The sequence below is a fragment of the Moschus berezovskii genome, chromosome 10 (assembly GCF_049115385.1).
Source record: "Moschus berezovskii isolate FMDL1 chromosome 10, NW_MosBer_1.0, whole genome shotgun sequence".
In the NCBI taxonomy this organism is placed as follows: Eukaryota; Metazoa; Chordata; class Mammalia; order Artiodactyla; family Moschidae; genus Moschus; species Moschus berezovskii.
Window position 1 is genome coordinate 89,355,077 of NC_142469.1, and position 20,960 is coordinate 89,376,036.

A 20,960-nucleotide genomic window follows, 5' to 3' on the forward strand; every position below is an offset into this window, starting at 1 on the left:
AAGAATGAATGTAGACATTCTAGGAATCAGTGAACTAAAATGGACTGGAATGGGTGAATTTAACTCAGATGACCATTATGTCTACTACTGTGGGCAGGAATCCCTTAGAAGAAATGGAGTAGCCATCATGGTCAACAAAAGAGTCCGAAATGCAGTACTTGGATGCAATCTTAAAATTGAGAGAATGATTTCTGTTCGTTTCCAAGGCAAACCATTCAATATTACAGTAATCCAAGCCTATGCCCCAACCAGTAACGCTGAAGAAGCCGAAGTTGAACGGTTCTATGAAGACCTACAAGACCTTTTAGAACTAACACCCAAAAAAGATGTCCTTTTCATTATAGGAGACTGGAATGCAAAAGTAGGAAGTCAAGAAACACCTGGAGTAACAGGCAAATTTGGCCTTGGAGCACGGAATGAAGCAGGGCAAAGGCTAATAAGAGTTTTTGCCAAGAGAATGCACTGGTCATAGCAAACACCCTCCTCCAACAACACAAGAGAAGACTCTACACATGGACATCACCAGATGGTCAACACCGAAATCAGATTGATTATATTCTTTGCAGCCAAAGATGGAGAAGCTGTATACAGTTAGCAAAAACAAGACCAGGAGCTGACTGTGGCTCAGATCATGAACTCCTTATTGCCAAATTCAGACTTAAATTGAGGGATCATTAAGGGAAGGAAAAAAAAATGATATCTGAACTTGAATTTGTAATGATTCTATTTTTTAAATAGTCACTACAATTAGCAAAGGTACAGAAGTAATAATGATCAAATAAATTGCAAAATAAATAGAATATCTTTTTCTGTACTGATTATAACCTGAAATGATACAGTAAAAGATTCAATACAACCCTATAGTAAAAATTAAAATTAATTTCTCATTTAAGATATATGTGAAATGGGACTATCTTCGTGGTCCAGTGGTTAAGACTTTGCCTCCCAATGCAGAGGGTGTGGGTCCCTGGGAGCTAAGATGCCATATTCCTCAGGGCTAAAAAACCAAAACATAAAATAGAAGCCATATTGTAACAAATTAAAAAAAAAAAAAAACTTTAAAAATGGTCCACATTAAAAAAAAAAATCTTTGAAAAAATAAAAATAAATGTGAAAGAGAAAAAATAGTTCTGTTTAAAAAACTAAATGAAAACAAAACTTAAAGGATACAACAATAAATTGAACTCTGGTAGGAACATAAACCTGGGGTTAACACCCTCAGGCAGGGGTGTACACAGCAGGGCCAGTGCCACAACGGATGACCTATAGGTCTTCTGTTGGTTATGTGTTGGCTGATGGTCTGATTCTCCCTAGTTTGAGGGCCTAAAGAGACAGGAGGTTAGAGTTGGGTGAGGTCGGGGCTTCTTTTGAGTTCTGGGCTAAAGTGGAGATATTACCAGAGTGGAGGCTCTCTTGTATTTGTCAAGTGGTTTATTCTTGCAGTTAGTCTTCCACTGCTTTAAGATAAGTGTCAACTGTCTCTCCTGTATCTCCCCTCACATCCACTTTGGTCATTAATCCTACTGCTTTACTTAAACACACACAAACAAACCTTGTCTTACTGTTTCATCATCCACGCGTGGGGTGTTGACACATGTATTTTGGGGTGTGCTGTAGATTCTGCTTCTGTATAGCTCTTTACGTTCCTGTGTCTTTGAGCCTACTCCTATGTGTGAGAGAACTTTTAAGTGCCTTTTAAAAAACAAAATTCAACTAGTTAAATTTACACATCTAATTGGCTTTATTCAACAATTTATGAATTGGACAGCATCCCATTTAGTAAACAGAAAGCAGCTTCAAGGAACTGTACAAAATGGAAGACTTTTATAGAAACTAGAGGGAAAGGAAGGCACTGATAACAAGGAAGTTATTAGCCAAAGAAAAGAAAGGATTGTTTCAGGCCAGGTCCTCTTATTTTATGGGGAAGGGAGTGTAAGAGTCTTCTTATATAGATTCCCTCACGAGTGCTGACCAGGAGATTTCAGACTAATGGTTTACTTCACTCCTGGGAGAGGGTGAAACTACATTTGGGTTAGGTAGTAAGTTTAGCACAAGTGACTCCATTTTGGGTTTGTTGTTTCTTTTTAATAGCATTTTATAATTGAATCCAAGAGATTATCCATTGTTTACAACTATGTCTTCATTATCATGACAAAAAATGGCATTTTTTATGGTTGTACAATATCCATGGGATTATATATCTTATTTGGATTTTGAACAGAAAGATTTTTTTCTTGAAATGTTGACATTTACACTTTAAGTTTTCCCTTAGATTTGTTCTTATGTTTCCAAAAGTATAATCCTGGATTTTATGCCTTTAAAAGCTTAGAGAATGTTAGAAGGTATTGGTGAAGATTCAAAAAGTTAGATATAACCAGAGAAACAAATATGTTTATGCTCACACAGCATCCTTAGCTACTGCCCTGTCCCCCCGCCCCAGTTTGCTCAACCCTAGTCACACACACAAGCACACACAAACACACAAGCATGCACACAAAGTGTGAATCAACATTACGATAGGTGTATTCCATATTCTTCATATATTCATGCATGATGAAACCAAGATTGAGGGGATTATGAAACGAAGATTGAGGGGATTATAAATTCCAAAATGTCACCTCTTAGATCTTTAAAAAGATATTACTCAGATAAATGATATCACATAAGGTTGCCAAAATGTGTTTTAGTCTTTATACTTTTATCACCTGAATGCAAATTTGATTACCTGGGAGCTCTGCTTGATCCCTATATATAACTTGTATTTGTGATGAAGGTGTTCAAATAGCATACATTTTGCCTACATCAACTTCATTCTGGATATTCTCTTTTTTATATAGCATCTCTCAGCGTCTACTACACTGGAGAACTTCTGAAGCCTTTACTCTATTTCTCTTTGCTTATGAGGAGAGATCTAATGAGCTGAAGACAGAAAAGCAGGCATTCCACTTGACAACATGGAACGGCTTGATAATTTTGACAGGATCAGTTTGGGTGTAGTGAGGCTAAAATCCAAATAGAAGTGACTTAAGTCCTGAATGAATCTGGAGGATGTGGACTATTCATATGAAAATTTTGTCTGTAAAGAAGACAAAAGGGGTCCGAGGTGGCAGGAAATGCAGATTCAAGATAGGGTTGTGAGTAAGTGTGTGTGTGTGTGTGTGTGTGAGAGAGAGAGAGAGAGAGAGAGAGAGATTGAGAATAAGGGTAGCCAACCCTTCTACATTTGCATTCTGAACCTAGTCTTATTGAGAGGAGTTGATAATCAGCACAAGAGTTATTTAAAAATCTTTGGGAAGAATTGGCCTTTCATAGGGGAGGGGGTCACTCCTCATTTTTAAAAAGGGGAAAGCAGACAATAAGGCAGATGGAGGGAAGCTTATTGATTTCGAGGTGGGAAGATGAAATTCTAGCGTGATGGTTTTTAGTTTTTTCAATAAAGTGTGAGATCTAGTTAAATGGTACTAAGACAGGCAGGGAAATTCACTTGGGTTTGGGGAGTGAGATGGTGGTGGTAATTGTTGCCTTGGGCTCTGGGAAGCACTTTATTAGGGAATGTAGTGCATTTGCCAGCACTTGGACATTTGAGGTTTGAAGTCAAACATTTAAAGTAAAATCAGACTGTTGAGTGATTTTCTCCAGCTGTATTCATGCACAGCTGCTCTGGTCCAGAGAAGGCAAGTAATTGAGCTGATCCATGCTTGGGTTTTGCCAGGAGTGAGAGAAGCAAGGGAGATGAGGTTGTTTGTAATGATTATAATGATGGACCTCGGACTCAAATTTAGACAGCTTCATCAGAAATATTTTAAAACCTCAATCGTGCAAGTACATGTCCATATTAAGAACTCAGGCTTAAAATCAGACCATCTGGGTTCAAATTCCCTTTCTACTGTTTACAAACTGTGACCTTGAACAAGTTATCTAAGTTTTTCCTAGGTTCATTTATTTGTAAAGTGGGGGTAATAGTGGCACCAAACATAGAATTATTATTTGGTTTTGAGTTTATGTATAGAAAGAGTTTAGGAGAGTACTTGGTACAAATTGCACATTCAAATAATAGGCCATTACTTTAATGTTACATATCCTCACCTAGTGTATTAAGTTTTACTGTATATAGCAATTGGGCTTCCCAAGTATCACAATGGTGAAGAATCTACCTGCCAATGCAAGAGACACAAGGGACAGGTTTGATCTTTGTGGTGGGAAGATACCCTGCAGTGGGAAATGGCAACCCACTCCAGTATTCTTGCCTGGGAAATTCCATAGATAAAGGAGCCTGGCAGGCTACAGTCCTTGGAGTTGCAAGGAGTCAGACACAACTGAGCACACATGTACACATGTACTGAAAAGACAAAATATTTCTCTCTGTGATTGTCTAAGCCAGAGCATTATATTCTCACACACATTTATATTTTACTTTTATATGTTTAATTAGCTAACTCACCTATAATTATTTTCTCTTATGTATGTGCTTAGTTAGTCATGTCTGACTTTTTGTGACCCCATGGACTGTAGCCCCCCAGGCTCCTCTATCCATAGAATTTTGAATACTGGAGTGGGCTGCCATTTCCTTTTCCAGGAGATCTTCCCAACCCAGGAATCAAACCTACATCTCCTGCATTGGCAGGTGAATTCTTTACCACTGCACCACTTGGGAAGCTTTTTCTCTTATCAGTTCAGTTCAGTTCAGTCATTCAGTCATGTCTGACTCTTTGCAACCCCATGAATCACAGCACACAGGCCTCTCTGTCCATCACCAACCCAAATTGGAATGTAATGATAAATAGCAAACCCTACAAAATCCAGTTTCAAGCATTAAATTAGACAGATAAGTAACAAGAAAGTGTTTGTCGGTTTTTGAATATCCAGCATCCCATCTTATCATCTTTTAATGAAAAAAAATGAGACCACTCTAATGAGAACAAATGGGTTCAACAGATATCTTCCCCAGAGCAGTCTTTGCCTAGAAATCAGTATCATATTGTTGTTATGTGTAAATTGCTATTGGTTCACTATATTATATACTGGGCAAGGGTTGTGGCCCAACAGTTTCTGTCTTCTCTTCATTGGTGCACAGTCTTATTTACATTTACCTTTCTGTGGCTTATGAGAACACATTATGAATAATAATTGCTAGAAGCATATGCCACTTATTAACCATACTGGCTTAATATTTCATCAAAGTCCATAAAATATAGAGTCATATGTTATCCCAACTGGAACACTTAAGGATACAGGGACACTTTAATAATTATTTGCGACAGCAGGTGTAATCCAGGACTGTCCCAGGTTTTGAAGGATTTTAAAAATTAGGTAATGGAGATCTAATGCACAACACAGTGATTTATAAACACCGATACTGTATGATAAGGGCTTCCCAGCTGGCTTGGTAAAGTGCCTGCAATGCGGGAGACCCAGGTTCGATCCCTGGGTTGGGAAGATCCCTGGAGAAGGAAATGGCAACCCACTCCAGTACTCTTGCCTGCAAAATTCCATGGACGGAGGAGCCTGGTAGGCTATAGTCCATGGGGTCACAAAAAGTCAGACATGACTGAGCAACTTCATTTTCATTTTCACTCTATGATAAACTTGAAAGTTGCTGAGACTAGACTTTAAATGTTCTTACCACAGAAAAAGGAAATGATGATTGTGTGATGTGATAGTGGTGTTAGATAATGCTATAGTGGTAATCATATTGCAGTATACAAATATATCAAACCAACATGCTCTACACCTTAAATTTACACAATATTGTATGTCAGTTGTGTCCTGGTCCAGGTGTGGGTTGGAAAAGAATTTCCAGACATGAGATAGAATGAGAGAGTTTGTTAGAATAAAGTTTGTTAGAGTGGGAGATGCTGGTAGAACACTGGGCCAGCTCAAGGGAGAACCGACATTGGGGGTCCTTAGTCCACTTTTATACCCAGGGTCCAAGGAGTGGGATAGGGGTCTTGTAGGTCATTTGTTGGTTGGATGAGGCATGTACACTGGGTGGGGGAAGAGTCAGGCAAATACCTTCTCCCTCTGGGGCAGGGGGGGAGACAGGTTATGCTGCTCAGGAAGACCTGAAATCATTAATAGTTAACAATATGTGGGAGGGAAGGATGGTAAGGGTCTGGTTTTTCCAAGAACCTCCTTGGTTTTATCTGCTCTTTCATCCTTGAGTCACCACAAATTGTATCTCAATTTAAAAATTAAAAATTTAAAAACTGAAATATATAAAATAAAATTTAAACTATGGAAAATCTTAACTTGTACAAATATAAAAAGAGCATTCAGTAAATAATAAGGGAATGGATAAGAAGTTCTAGCAGATTCCAAGGAGAATACTAAATATTAGTCTTTATAGTTAAGTAAGGCATGCTGAAATGAATTAACAATGGATGCAAAGCTGACAGACTGGTTAGCATCCATTAGGACAATAATCAGTTGCATTCAAGAGGACACAATTTGCATTTCTGTGAACAAAAAATCATTTGCATTACTATCGGTTTTCTTCATTTTGTAGAGTTTAAAATAGCTTAAAGATAATCACAGCTACACAGGTGTATCACTCACTAATTTCTGGCCCACATCAAAGGCCTTCATAGTTTTCCCTGATGCGAGAAGGCTAGGCACCTGCTTAGTTTTGTGTCACATATTCTCACTGTTGTTAGCCTCACATGATCTGGACTTAAATCCTAATTGCTGCTTTGGTGGATTTTTTTGATTTTTCATTTATTCTTAGATTCCTATGTTGGTTCCCTCTTAAAAAGAGGATTTTTAGTAACAAAACTGGAATTTTATTTTACAGTTTTTCAAGTTGTACAATATTAAGTTCTACTCCTCTTTCGTATTTGAAATTGGCCAGAACCTAAACTGTTGTTATTTTGGGTGGGAAATGCTACTTTTATTCTGTTTTGGTTGCCTCCTCTGGGAGGACTGGAAGCATTTTGGCAGGATGAACTGAGCAATCTGCAGCTGTTCAAATACTTTGAGCCTTTGGATTGATTGTGGATTTTGCTTTAAAACCCTCCCTCCACTTAAAAAAAAAGAAAAAAGAATGAAAGAAAATTCAACAGTCAATTGCATCTACTACTTTTTTTAAAAAACTGTTGTTTGGTAAGCTGCAGTTTTACTTTTGTAACCAGAGGCTGTGTTTATTTTCAGCGTTGGCAGTTCTGCCTAATGAATCAACTGGTATTGAATTCACAAGGGGAGGTGCCGTTTCCCGCCCTCCATCTGTTTGCCAAATGTGTGTGTTCCCTCAACACTTAGTGGTGGCTTCACTGTAAAGAGCCATTAGCAAGCGGGTGTTCTCACAGATTTCTCAGTCCTCTCTCTGACTGCTTGCTGGTATTTTTCCCTTGTGGTTCCATAGACGTTGTTTGCCAAAGCACCACACTTGTGATTCTAGAGAAAGTGTGTGTCTGTTTGTTGTTTAGGTATAAAGTTTGGCTCTGCATTACTCATAGTTTTAGTTTGGTTCTTGAGCCTTGGTTTGGTCCTTCACGATAGGGTGTCTGTCTCTAAGCAGTAGTGTTGCCATGGGGATTGAAATTACTCCAAGGAGGAGACAAGAGCTCGAGTGAATCCTAGTAGGCTCTCTTAAAAACTGGGAGCCTGTGATGAATTTCTTTGGATTACACTCTATTTTCAGCAAATCCTTCTATAATTCTTTTTCTTCCCTTTTCTTTTAAAATTCTTATTGGTAATAGGGAGGAAGATGTTTTATTAGCAAAATTTGGAGGTATCTTTTTATGTTCTACTTTCGTTTGTATTAGGAGTCTTTTAGGTCAGTACTTCTCCTGAATGTGCTAATGAATCACTTGAGATTTTGATGAGATGAAGATTCTGATTCAGTCGAATTAGGAATCTGAGATTTTGCATTTCAATTCAGCACAGGCCACACTATGAACAGTAAAAAAAAAACCTCAGGGCACATAACTTTGGTACTTTTTCCATGGTCTTTGGAATAATTTAGATAGTCAAAGAGTAGAATGATTTGGTTGGTGTTTAGTAACAAAGTATTTGGAGATATTTGCCTTCACATTGGTATCAGGAACCAGGTAGTCAGACAACTTTCTAACTCTTCCTAAGATAGACCTTCACATTGAACATATGTTATTTTGTTTGAGATTTTGAAATTTCTAGGAGATTTTCCATACCCAGTTTCAAATCTAAACTTGAAATGTTTTTTCGAAGTAAAGTATGAGTTATTTGAGAGTTCTATTACTTGTGTACAAAAACATTGATTATGTTCTTTTTCCAGTGACATGCCTCACTTCTTCATATATTACTTAGGCTTTAAAAATAATTTTCCTGACATTTGATTGTATGAGTATTTTAATATCACTGTCTCTTGTGTACTGTGCAGTTTTACTTAGCCTACTAAACAGTTTTATAAGAACTGAGTGTTATCTAAGAAGTCATTTGAGAACTATTAAATGTTATTACTCTATTCTGACCTAGATAATGAACAGTAAACTATTTTAAATAAGGCCACTGACCCACTGAAGAGCTGTTCACCACATATACACACAAAGAAGGAACCTAATTTAAGCACTGCATTGATCTGTGTTACCCTCACCTTATTACCCCAAACTTCTAATTAGTTTTGGAAGTTACTGAAAAAGAGTAAGTACAAAAACTTGCTTTTAAAGCAAAGGATAAGGATCATGAGAAAAATTGTTCAATACTTATAAAAAATATTGGCTAACTGGAGGAAGCTGAAAGAAGAGTATGAAATTAAAATGGTAAAAGAGAAATGCATAGGTAAGGGGAGTGAAGAATCTAGATGTTCATGAAGAGCGTGTCAGGGAAGAGAAACAACGTTTTTTCCACTTTCTTAGGTTCGGTTATTGAGGGCCTATGAATTAAGGTGACAAAGGACAAATTTGCAGGAGAAAAGAGTTTACTTATGAATGCAATCTGCATACAGTGATGAGTGACTCAAAAAGGTGGTTGGAATTTAGGGCTTATATACCCAATGCGGAGAAGGCAATGGCAAGCCACTCCAGTACTGTTGCCTAGAAAATCCCATGGATGGAGGAGCCTGGTAGGCTGCAGACCGTGGGGTCGCTAAGGGTCGGACACGACTAAGCGACTTCACTTTCACTTTTCACTTTCCACTTTCACACATTGGAGAAGGAAATGGCAACCCGCTCCAGTGTTCTTGCCTGGAGAATCCCAGGGAAGGGGGAGCCTGGTGGGCTTCCGTCTATGGGGTCACACAGAGTCGGACACGACTGAAGTGACTTAGCAGCAGCAGCAGCAGCATACCCAATGCAGTAGGGGGAAAGAATTGGGTAGAGAAAGGCTCCTGTGAGAAGACCCAGTAGATTTCTTTAGGAAACACACGTGTTTCTTGAGGAGAACAAACATAAGATAAGAATGTCTGTGATAATATTTGTTTGTGCAGGTATGAGTGTTTTTTTCTGTTTTTTTTTCATAGCCCTGAAACTCTCTTGGAGAGACTCTCTTGGAGAGCCTTGTTTCCCAGAAGATACTACTTTAAGTGATAAAGGAAGCTCTGACAAAGCTTCTTTCTCCATTTGTTGACTCTCAGATGTCTTCAACTGAAGATAATCTTTGTACTAATCTTTACACTCTAAGGGTGTAAGGTCTGAGTGAATCCAATCAAGGGAAGAGGGCACATTTACAGTGAAGAAGGAAAAACTTGAGGTTAAAGAAGAGGAAGACTCAGTGGGTTGTGTGATGGAGATGTTAGTCACATTTCTCCTCATTTCCCTCTTTGGAAATTTGATTAGGACTCCTAAAGTTAAGGGACTCTTCAGAGCACTTCTGCTCTCAGAGAATTTATTCTGAATGAGAATCTACATCAGTCGGACACAGGTAGAGCTATTTTGGAGCCTACACCTGTCTGGCTACCTCAAGCCTGAGGCTCCAGGGTCTGTGACAGTCACATTTTATACCTAGGATTTAATCTTTAGTTGCAATTCTTTTTGAAATAGATAAAGCATATTTATTCATCTATACTGTCATGATATGATTGCTCAAACAAAAATCTAATGTTGTTTCATATACTAAGTATTGGGTTGGCCAAAATGTTCATTCAGGTTTCCATAAGATGTTACAGAAAAACCCAGATGAGCTTTTTGGCCAGAACAATAATAACTGGACCACATAATAACTGGAAAAACCCAAAGCTCTTTGGCCAAAACATTAATAAGCCTAAATGATCCATCAAGGGGATAATTTTGTATGTATTCTTAAAAATTTGAATAAGAACTAAGTTTTCCTATTTTCTTTGTGGCAATTACTATTTTATACAGTCTTTTATTTAAATGTATTATTTTCTTTTCCTAGTCATCAAACACAGACAACCTGTTGGGATCATCCTAAAATGACTGAACTCTTTCAATCCCTTGGTGAGTGTTATTTTAGTTAATAGTAATTAATTGACTTCAACAACTGAGAATTGTATATTCTTAAATGGACTCTAGTCACCAGTTTTCCTTACATGGCATATTATGTTTAAAGGACCATGTCACGGGCATGTAAAAGCAGTTGAATTTCTAAGGGCAATGCTAAACAGATTTTACATTTCTTAAGAGACCGTATGGTTCACAATAGCGTGAACTCAAGAATGTTGATTTTAAAAGAAGTATAGTTGGTTTTTACCTCCCTCATATTGTATCATCTTAAGCTTCAGCTTTGTGTGAAAACAAAAACAACAGGGTACAGCAGCCTGTAATCCACTGCTTCATATTTACTTCTTGCTCACTGTTTACTTAGTAAATATTAAATTAGCTTGTCTAATTTCATTTTGTCTAAGTAGTCATTAAAAGCTAAATTCACTTTAAGAAAAATGCATGAGAACATGTGAGATGAGAATTCTAACATTGTAGATTTCTAGTAGAATATGGCTGTGAGCTGATGATTATTACTGCTTCTCTTAGGTCGTTCCAGTAGCTTTGAAAGGGTTTTCTTACAGGGGATCTAAAGTGCCAGTGGAGAAGGGGAGTGGCACCCCAAGGCTCTCATTTGCACTTCCATTTCAGCAAGGAGGGGGCACCCCATTTATCTCTATACATCAGGCTTCTGTGTGAGCTTTCTCTTCGATGAGTGAGGGCAGTTGCAAAGGTTGAACAAGCAAAAGACAAACCACTGGATTGTTTTAGTTTGTAAAATGAGCACACCAATGTTAAGAATTAGAGACTAACTCTGCTAATCTCTCTTATGGATACTCTATCTTTAAGAGACAAAGAAATTCCAGTGTCTTTTTGTCTCAACTTGATGCTAAATCTTTCAGGTTTTTAAAATTAGGATAATATATAACATTGCATTAGTTTCAGGTGTACAACATAATGATTTGATATTTGTATATATTGCAAAATGATTACCATGATAAGTCTAGTTAACATCCATCATCAGACATAGTTACATAATTCTTTTTCTTGTGATGAGAATTATAAGACCTATTCATTTAGCTACTTTTGAATAGACAATATGGTATTATTAACTGGATTTAATCTATCATTTCTAAAGATTTGAATATTAATTATTGTATAATTTTAACCAGATTGATTAAAGGGTAGAAGAAGCAAATAGAGCAGGACAAAAGGAGCATAGAGATAAGACTAGCTTTGTGAGTAGTGAGACGGACAGCCTAGGTGGCAGAAAACTGATTGTCCTTGTGGGGAAATGCCCTGGAAGAGAATCCCTCTTAGCAGTAGAGAAAGCAGCCTATGGTGTGATGTATTTATTAAGTCACGGAAAGTCAACAGGCCATGTTTCCCTTTCCTCATTCCCCTCCTTTTCCTGTTTGAAAACGCTTTCTTGAGATCCATATAGCATTGCTTTGGAAAGTATCTCACCATGGTGCTAATGAACATTTCATTATTTTCTTATAAACGCTGTGGATTTTGGGAAAAGACGTTTTTATGTGAAAAGACATCATAATTTTCCATCATTGAAGTCAACAGATATATTCTTGCCATTCAATGTAAGTTAAATAATCCTAAGCACACTTTTTTAATGTGTTCCATTTTCCATTTCAGCTGACCTGAATAACGTACGTTTCTCTGCCTACCGTACAGCCATCAAAATCCGAAGACTCCAAAAAGCACTGTGTCGTGAGTTTATTCTGCCAGAGTTAATCACTCTGTTGTTTGGATTGCCTTTCTTGTGTTTTTTTTTTTTTTAAGACAAAGATAGATGAAGAGGGTGATGTGTTTGTCAAGTTAATCTGATTTTCAGTGTACCTCACTCAAGGAGTTGGCTGTGTTTCTGTGAATGCTCTATTATTCGCCCCATCAGCAAGCATGCAGTAGTAAAACAAATGAACATATGCCATTCTCAGTTGGAGAACAAAATTAACCAAAATACAGGAGTCACATAAAAAGCTTTTTCAAAAATTATGCTGCCACCCAATTTAAAAGGATTAAATCAAGGAATTGAAGTAGTAGATCATTGCCTTTTTAGTACTTTGTATTCATCTGTAGGATTCCAAACTGTTTCATTCAAAACAGTTTAATTCAGAGCAGTTATATATAGTAAAGAAATACTGAAAAATTATATTCTTGATCCAAATTTAAATTGACCATTGTTGTCGTTCAGTCACTAAGTCCTGTCTGACTCTTTGTGACCCCATGGACTGTAGCATACAAGGCTTCCCTGTCCTTCACCATCTCCCAGAGTTTGCTCAGATTCATGTTCATTGAGTCGGTGATGCTATCTAACGATCTCATCCTCTGCACGCCCTTCTTTTGCCTTCAGTCTTTACCAGCATCAGGATCTTTTCCAGTGAGTCAGCTCTTCACAGCAGGTGGCCAAAGTATTGGAGCTTCAGCTTCAGTCCTTCCCATGAATATTCAGGGTTGATTTCCTTTAGGATTGACTGGTTTGATCTCCTTCTGTCCAAGGGGCTCTCAAGAGTCTTCTCCAGCAGCACAGTTCTGTGTTCATTGAAAGCTCTGTGTTCATGTAACACAGAGTCTTGAGACATTTAATATTATCAATATGAACTTTAACCTGTAGAGAGTATGTTCATAATGGTAATCTATGATAGTTTTGGGTTTCCCTTTTAGCTCAGTTGGTAAAGAATCTGCCTACAGTGCAGGAGACCCTGGTTCGATCCCTGGGTTGGGAAGATCCCCTGGAGAAGGAAATGGCAACCTACTCCAGTATCCTTCTCTGGAAAATGTCACGGACAGAGAAGCCTGGTGGGCTGCAATCCATGGGGTTGCAAAGAGTCAGCCGCAACTGAGCGACTAACACACACACATGATAGTTTTACTAAAGGATTATTCCTTCTCCCGTAACCTAAATTTAAGCATCAGGAACTGAACTGATGAATGCTTTGCAAGAGTATAGATCATGCTATCTGGATTCTATCTGTAGCTTCTATTCTATAGGTTTAATGATTGAGTCTACTCAGAGAACTTTTAGGCCTTATCAGGTAGTTAATATGGAAAGTGACATGTGCCTTTATGTTTATAACAGCATAACTTGAATAATTCCAAATATTCTTGTGTCTACCTTTTGTTAAGTTGTTGTATGTCTAGGCCATTCAGGGAAGCTTTGCAGGTTACCCTTAGAAATGATATATTAAGGGTCAAAATCTGCTAGGTCAGTAGAAATTAAAAGTACAGTTTAAGCTGGTTATGTGAGGAGAGTTGAGGAAAGAGATGTGTAGAACAATTCTGAGAAAATATAGCAAGGCAAAACTTTATAATAAGAAACACTTAAGCTATGTTTGGGCTTCCCTGGTGGCTCAGCTGGTAAAGAACCCACCTGCCAATGCAGGATATGCAAGAGATGTAGTTTCAGTCCCTGGGTTGGGAAGATCTCCTGGAGAAGGGAGTGGCAATGCAGTCCAGTATTTTTGCCTAGAAAATCCCATGAACAGAGGAGTCTGGCGAGCTATATAGTCCATGGGTCACAAAGAGTTGGACCCAACTGAGTGACTAATGTGGTAGAAGCTACATGTGGAAGAGCTATCTGAAGGACTGAAAAAACCTCCAAGTGAGGCGATGGGCAAGAGGCTGACATGGCCTGGAAGTCCATCATCCTCGGAGCACCAAAGATGATTGACAGATTGTAGCAGTCACAGCAAGGATGGCAGAATGACCAGTTCCCAAATAGAAAGCCTGCACACTCTGGCTGGTGATCTGTATGTTCAGCCGGAAGGGAATAGGAAGTGAATTGGGAGCACACAGAAGGGATTTTAGGGAGCTCAGTCGGGCCAGGGTGCCAGCAGTTTTGAAAGAGGCTCAGCTGCAGGTCTGGTGTCCAGCTGACAGACCTGGAAGGACTTCTCAGGCTGGATGAGCTGTAGAATGAGGACAGATGACAGCCACAACAATACTGCAGTGGGCAGCCTTTCCCTTCTCCAGGGGATCTTTCCAACCCAGGGATTGAACCCAGGTCTCCTGCATTGCAGACGGATTCTTTACCAGCTGAGCCACGAGGGAAACCCAAGAATACTGGAGTGGGCAGCCTTTCCCTTCTCCAGGGGATCTTCCTGACTCAGGAATTGAACCAGGGTCTCCTGCGTTGCAGGCGGATTCTTTACCAACTGAGCTATCAGGGAACCCTCTCCGCTGACAGGAGATGGCTTTGTATCACTGTGAACACAGGTACAGATTTCAGTAATACTTATGGGCAGATAAACAGATTAAACACATTTACTTGTTTAATTCTGTGGGTTCTCTGAGTCCTAAGGAAAAAACTCTCTCCTTCAACTCATCCCTTCAAACTGGAGAGGAGCAGAAGAGACATGCCTCCCACCTTTAAACTAAATGACCTTTAGTGACACTCACTCAGAAATGGGCTGGGTTGTGTTTGATTGTGAACGTTCGAGGTGATGTCCTCAGGGCCACCTGGCTTCCACTTTCTCAGCTGTCTCTGCCCGCATTGAGCTCCTAGTGGGGCCTTGGCGCCCCTAGTCCGGCTCGCCTGTTTATGATTAATCTGCTCCTTCCTCTCCCATCTTTTCTGTTTACTCGAAATGCCTTGACCCTTCCTCTGCAATCGTCTGCAACCCTTTATTCCCTTCCAATGCTGTTAAAAATTTACTTCCTTTGGAAACATTTACAAGCTAATCCCACCTGCCTCCAGCTTTTCCAGAACTTTATGATGGCCTGTAACGACTTTCTCTCCCACCGAGCGCCCCTCGCGTGCCTTTGTGTGACAGATAATGTGAGGCCGTCTGCATCAACACCTGCTTTGAGCCAACAGTTGTCTGTCTTTCTGTGTAAATCTCCGGCCAGCATAGTGTCCTCACAAAGAGGGCATACTGTGGTTGCTACCACTGTTCTTTCATTTATTGGGCTCCAAGATTGGGCAGGGGATAAAACAATAGAGACTTGGTTCCCACACTCAAGGAATGTAAATTCAGACACAACCCCCCTGCTTACAGCAGGTCTTGCTGCCCTCTGCATGGAAGGGCCTTTACCTTGGCCAGTCTCTCCATTCTCCTCATTCATCATGGGCCACAGTGGACTCGCGTAGTTCGAGTGGATGCTGAAAGGGCAAGCTCTGTTTTCTGCCCCTCCTGCCTGAAGAGCTCATTCTCTTTCTTTTTAGGCCCTAGTTTAACTGTCATGCATCTCTAACCAGGCTTTCTTGGCTACTCTACTCCAAATTAGGTCACTCCTGATTTTGCATCTCATAGATTGAGTTCTTTCCTAATGTGACAGTTGTTTGTTCTTCAGACTCTCACAGTGTTATATTTGATGTCTGGATATTTTCTTTGTAGACTGAGGTACTATTGAATGCCTTCTGTTTTGCATAAGTTAGGAGATAGAGCCACTTGTGGATGTATGTGTCAGGCGATATCTAAGATCAAAGTACCAAGGGGACAGAGGACAAGAGCGAGCTCAGGTGAAAGCTGAGCGTTGGAGGGGAGATGAGAACACAGATTTGTGAGGAGGAGGGACAACTAAGGACTGGGGGATTTGGTACTTGATAGATTGCAGAGAGTGAAAAGAAAGTGTTAGGGTATCTCGGGAGTTACAGACTGATGATCTGTGGACGGTAGTAACAGCCTTGTTGTTCAGTCACTAACTCGTGTCGTGTCTAACTCTTTGCGGCCCCATGGACTGTAGCACGGCAGACTCCTCTGTCCTCCACTATCTCCCAGGGTTTGCTCAAATTCATGTCCATTAAGTCAGTGATCCTATCTAACCATCTCTGGATTTCTATGTCATGAAAAGCAAGACCTTTATTTGCACGTATTAAGGTGGAGATTCCTGGAAGAAGATAGTATAGCTCCGATTGGGAACAAAGCAGCAGGAATGTGGATCGGATATACAACAGGAGATGAGAAAGAGAATCTAGAGTCTTCTAGAGAGAAGTAATCACTGCTGTAATGAAAGTGAATGAGAGCATCAGGCTTAAGAGGAAAAGGGCAGACGTGAGACCTTGAGCACCACTGACACTTCCGAGATGTCTGGGGAAGGGTGCGACGAAGGGATGGTTAAACATTTCAAGAGGAGGAGAGTCATAGAAGCCCAAGGTCGGATGCTACACAGTGTGTGTTTTTGCAGAACCGAAGAAAGGTGATCCAGTTCCATTCAACCCCCTTTGCTTCATTGTGGGTTTAAAGAAAAGCCTTAAAGTTGGTAGAAAATGATTCTTCTGTTTATTTCATTTGCTGCATGACTGAGCTGTCATTTGTCTCTCTTTGAAAAAAGAAAATCATCATTTTCCGTGCTTTAAATGTAGTCTGTCGTTAAAGGTACCTAAATGTGACACACTTCAGGGAGATGTATTCCTGGCTTAGGCACTAAGGTAAAGTGTCAGAATAAATCACTAAAAATTGAAGACATGCTAGTCTGTGGGGTGTGGCAAATCACTGTCACAGCTACAAAGTATATCACAAAGGAGGCTTTTCTAGAAGAAATTCAAGGACAACCTGATCCAGGAAATGGTCTTTTTGGAATTTGGTCTTTTGTCACTTCATGCCATGTGGGAATGTAATAGCAGTACTGTGCTGCTGGCAGAATTAGTGTTGGAATTCAGAAAACTTAGAACATTTTGGCAGTATTTGAATATGTTTCTCTATATCTGTGTGGAATTATAGTTCTATGGCTCTGTCGTTTATTATGCACTTCTCTTTGTTAAGCACTCTGAAGAACAAATTTGAATTTCACTCCTGTCCTCTTCAAGGTTATAATTGAAAATAGTGTACAGTGCCAAGAAATGGGGTAAAAATGACGATGAAAATTCTGGATGGTTCTTATGTTTTTTCCTGACACCATCTAGAATGCATGTGATACTTACACAGGTTACTTTTGTAATTAGCTGAAATTTTACTCTCTGAAGGAAATGGATTCGTCTTTTATCTAGATGTGTGTGTTTTATATTCTTGCTCTCTGTTGAAAGAAATGACTTCTCTTTTGATTTAGAAATCATTTTAATCTTTGCAATTTTAAAGCAGTTCTTTTCCACTGTAGATAGCTTAGGGAAAAAAATAAATCATTCTATGATGTTTAAGCAGCTAGAGTAGACACATTTCATAAATGTCTTTAAAAATTCAAAATTAGTGGTTATTTAGTGGTTAAAAACAAAAATACAAAGGAAGCTGTTTGTTTTATTAAACTGCCAACATAGGTCATTTTTTGAGGGAACAATTTTGTATCATGCAAAAAGAAAATTGTTGTTTACATATAAAAAAAAAGTTTTCTGAAGCTTACTTTTTTAACGTTAAAAAGTTAAGTATGGCGATAGGGGAATTTTATAATGCAGTAGTTTCCCTGAGCAAACCTTAAGTTCACATGGGTTCTGTAACTTTCCAAACCTACAGGTTTATATTTAGACATCATCTCCATACTCAATAAATGTATAGATATGTGGTAGTTTGATAATCTAACATGTTTTCTGATTTTCAGTTGGCTAATGATTGACTCAAAATGAATTAAAAGAACAGATCATGTAAAGTTCTTCTATTTGTCCAAACTCTTCTTCTTGGCCTTGGAGGGCCTCCCCTGGGCCAACATGGCCTGCCCCTCTGTGTGACTGCCTCACAGTAACCATATGCCACCCAGTGTGTGAACACATACCATCCATACTGCCGTCATAATTTTTTGGAACTGCCTAGACTTTGCGGCGGAGAAGGCAATGCAAGCCACTCCAGTACTCTTGCCTAGAAAATCCCATGGATGGAGGAGCCTGGTAGGCTGCAGTCCATGGGGTCGCTAAGAGTCGGACACGACTGAGCGACTTCACTTTCACGTTTCACTTTCATGCATTGGAGAAGGAAATGGCAACCCACTCCAGTGTTCTTGCCTGGAGAATCCCAAGGACGGCAGAACCTGGTGGGCTGCGGTCTATGGGGTCGCACAGAGTCGGACATGACTGAAGCGACTTAGCAACAGCAGCAGCAGACTTCTTTGAATTCTTATGTTTTCTCAAGCAATTTTCTCTTCCTGGATTTCTTTCCCTGCTTTACATGGATCTCTTGTATCTTATCTATTGTTTAAGGTCCATTTCAAATCCCACCTTCCCAGGGAGCTTTTTCTAGGCTGCCTCTACTCCCCTAGCATTAATAGCTCTCATAGAAATTGATGTCTTCTCTTAGGGCATTTTCAGTAAAGTTATCAGAATGCTTATCCTCCTTCTCAGACTGGTGATCTTTGAGAGCAGGGCTCTTCTACTTTCTCCTCTGTGCCCACCCTGCATGCTTTAGCACCAGTCATGCCCATGTCGAGGTTCCGCCCTTGAAGAAGAAGCAGTGGAAGCAAATACATGAAGAGTCATGGCTGGGGGTCCTGGCCTGTGAGCCTCTTTTACCCCTACTTAGTTACAAGTTACATATTTGCCAAAGTGTCATGGAAAGCAAACCAGGTTGGGGCCAGATTTTGAGGGCCTTATAAATTAGGCTTGGGCTTCCCAGGTGGTGCTAGTGATAAAGAACCCACTTGACAATGCAGGAGACAACAAGAGACATGGGTTTGATCCCTGGGTTGGGAAGATCTCCAGGAGGAGGGCACAGCAACCCACTCCAGTATTCTTGCCTGGAGAATCCCATGGACAGAAGAGTCTGGCAGGCTACTGTCCATAGGATTGCAAAGAATTGGACACAACTGAAGCAACTTAGAAATAGAAAAGGGTTGACTCAGTAGGCAGTGGAGAGCTCTTATTTTTCTACAGAACCTGTTTTAGGAACTAAATATCTTCAGTGAACTTTGTATTTAATGATGTGCATGTGGAGAAACTATTTACGAATGATCAGTTTCACAGTGCTATAAAGAATGAACGGGAGAGTGGTGAGTGGGCTGTTCTCAGGAGTTTGAAAAAGAACAGTGTCATATTCTAGATGTTCTACCATAAGGAACAGAGCTTCCCAGGTGGTACTGTGGTGAAGAATCCGCCTGCCAATGCAGGAGATGCAGGAGACTCGGGTTAGATCTCTGGGTTGGGAATATCTCTGTATCTGTTACAGTTAGGAAATGGCAATCCGCTCCAGTATTCTTGCCTAGAAAATGCCATGAGTAGAGAGGCCTGGTGCACTACAGTCCATGGGGTCACAAAGAGGCAGACACAACTGAGCGACTGAGTGCGCGCGCACACACACACACACACACACACACACACACACACCCCAAAAGGAATAGATTTAGAGATTTATGCTTTCCTACATTGGCTCAGACGGTAAAGTGTCTGCCTGCAGTGTGGGAGACCCGGGTTCGATCCCTGGGTTGGGCAGATCCCCTGGAGAAGGAAATGGCAACCCACTCCAGTACTCTTGCCTGGAAGATTCCATGGACTGAGGAGCCTGGTGGGCTACAGCCCATGGGATCGCAAAGAGTCGGACACGACTGAACAACTTCACTTTTTCACTTCACTTCACATTCAAAAGTACAAAGAGGCTGAAGAGGAAAACCAGAAAAATAAAGTAGGAAAAACTAATATTCTATAGAGTGAAAAATGAGGTCATATTGAGAAGTGTCAAGAGTATAGATTCAAAAGTGTGAAGATAAGAGATGCAGATAAAAGGAGAGTTTAGAGATGTAAGAATGGAAATGCCATTTATTTTTTAAAAGTTGAAATTAGTAAAAAGGATAGATTCTTAAATTGAAGAATCAAGCTAAAAACTCAAGACTGGAAGTAACTTTGTTTCAGTGTTGTTCTGTAATGTAGTGACTGTACATATTCTTTTTTTCTCACCTGATTAGTGGATCTCTTAGAGTTGAATACAACAAACGAAGTTTTTGAACAGCACAAACTGAACCAAAATGATCAGCTTCTTAGTGTTCCAGATGTCATCAACTGTCTGACAACAACTTATGATGGTCTTGAACAAATGCATAAGAATCTGGTCAACGTTCCTCTCTGCGTGGATATGTGTCTCAACTGGCTACTTAATGTATATGATACGTAAGTTTGCATTTTTTCCATTAAAATATAATCATTGGATGAAATTTTTTGACGATGTAAAATATCTAAATTTTTGTAACTGAATTTTTAAGAAAGTACTTTCAAAGTACTTTTCCCAGTGGAAATATTTATGTTAATTGTTGAGAAGGGATGACTTTCCAAAAGTTGAGTTCTTAACCAACAATGGAACAAAAAAGAATGTCCATCTGTGATTTTAAGATCTTGCTTCAGTTTATAAAGATTGTCAACTCTGTAGTGTTTTTAGTCTCCATGCTAGAGGAAACCTAATGAAAAGTCTGATTTCCTTCCTCAATTTTTTATAGTATTTTTTCAAAAGAAAAAATTTAATATTTATTGTTTTGAGTTGGCAAATTTATTGGTTCATAATAATCCACTCTGCATTTTTTTGTATGACTACTTAAGAGCAATTTGGATGGCAGTTAAAAGGATTTAATTTCTCTTTTGGTATTGGCTTTATTTATTGCAGTTGTGGTTATGTGTATATATTGTGTTTTAAATAACTTATGCTTTCAGTTCAGTTCAGTCGCTCAGTCGTGTCCGACTCTTGCTTTAGGCCACTCTAATATCTGTAATTTAATTAGATACTCTGTGTTATATAGAGAGCACTCCCTACTTCC

General features: G+C 39.4%; 1 protein-coding gene across 10 annotated transcripts in view; it reads left to right on the top strand.

Annotated features, from left to right (window-relative positions):
* UTRN (utrophin) overlaps positions 1 to 20,960 on the top strand; it is a 567,941-nt gene that overhangs the window by 477,130 nt on the left and 69,851 nt on the right. For all 10 annotated transcript variants that reach the window (XM_055433618.2, XM_055433617.2, XM_055433621.2 and 7 more), the window contains 3 exons: positions 10,306 to 10,367; positions 12,000 to 12,074; positions 20,121 to 20,322. In XM_055433618.2, the coding sequence (XP_055289593.2) occupies positions 10,306 to 10,367; positions 12,000 to 12,074; positions 20,121 to 20,322 (339 nt within the window). The remainder of the gene's footprint in view (positions 1 to 10,305; positions 10,368 to 11,999; positions 12,075 to 20,120; positions 20,323 to 20,960) is intronic.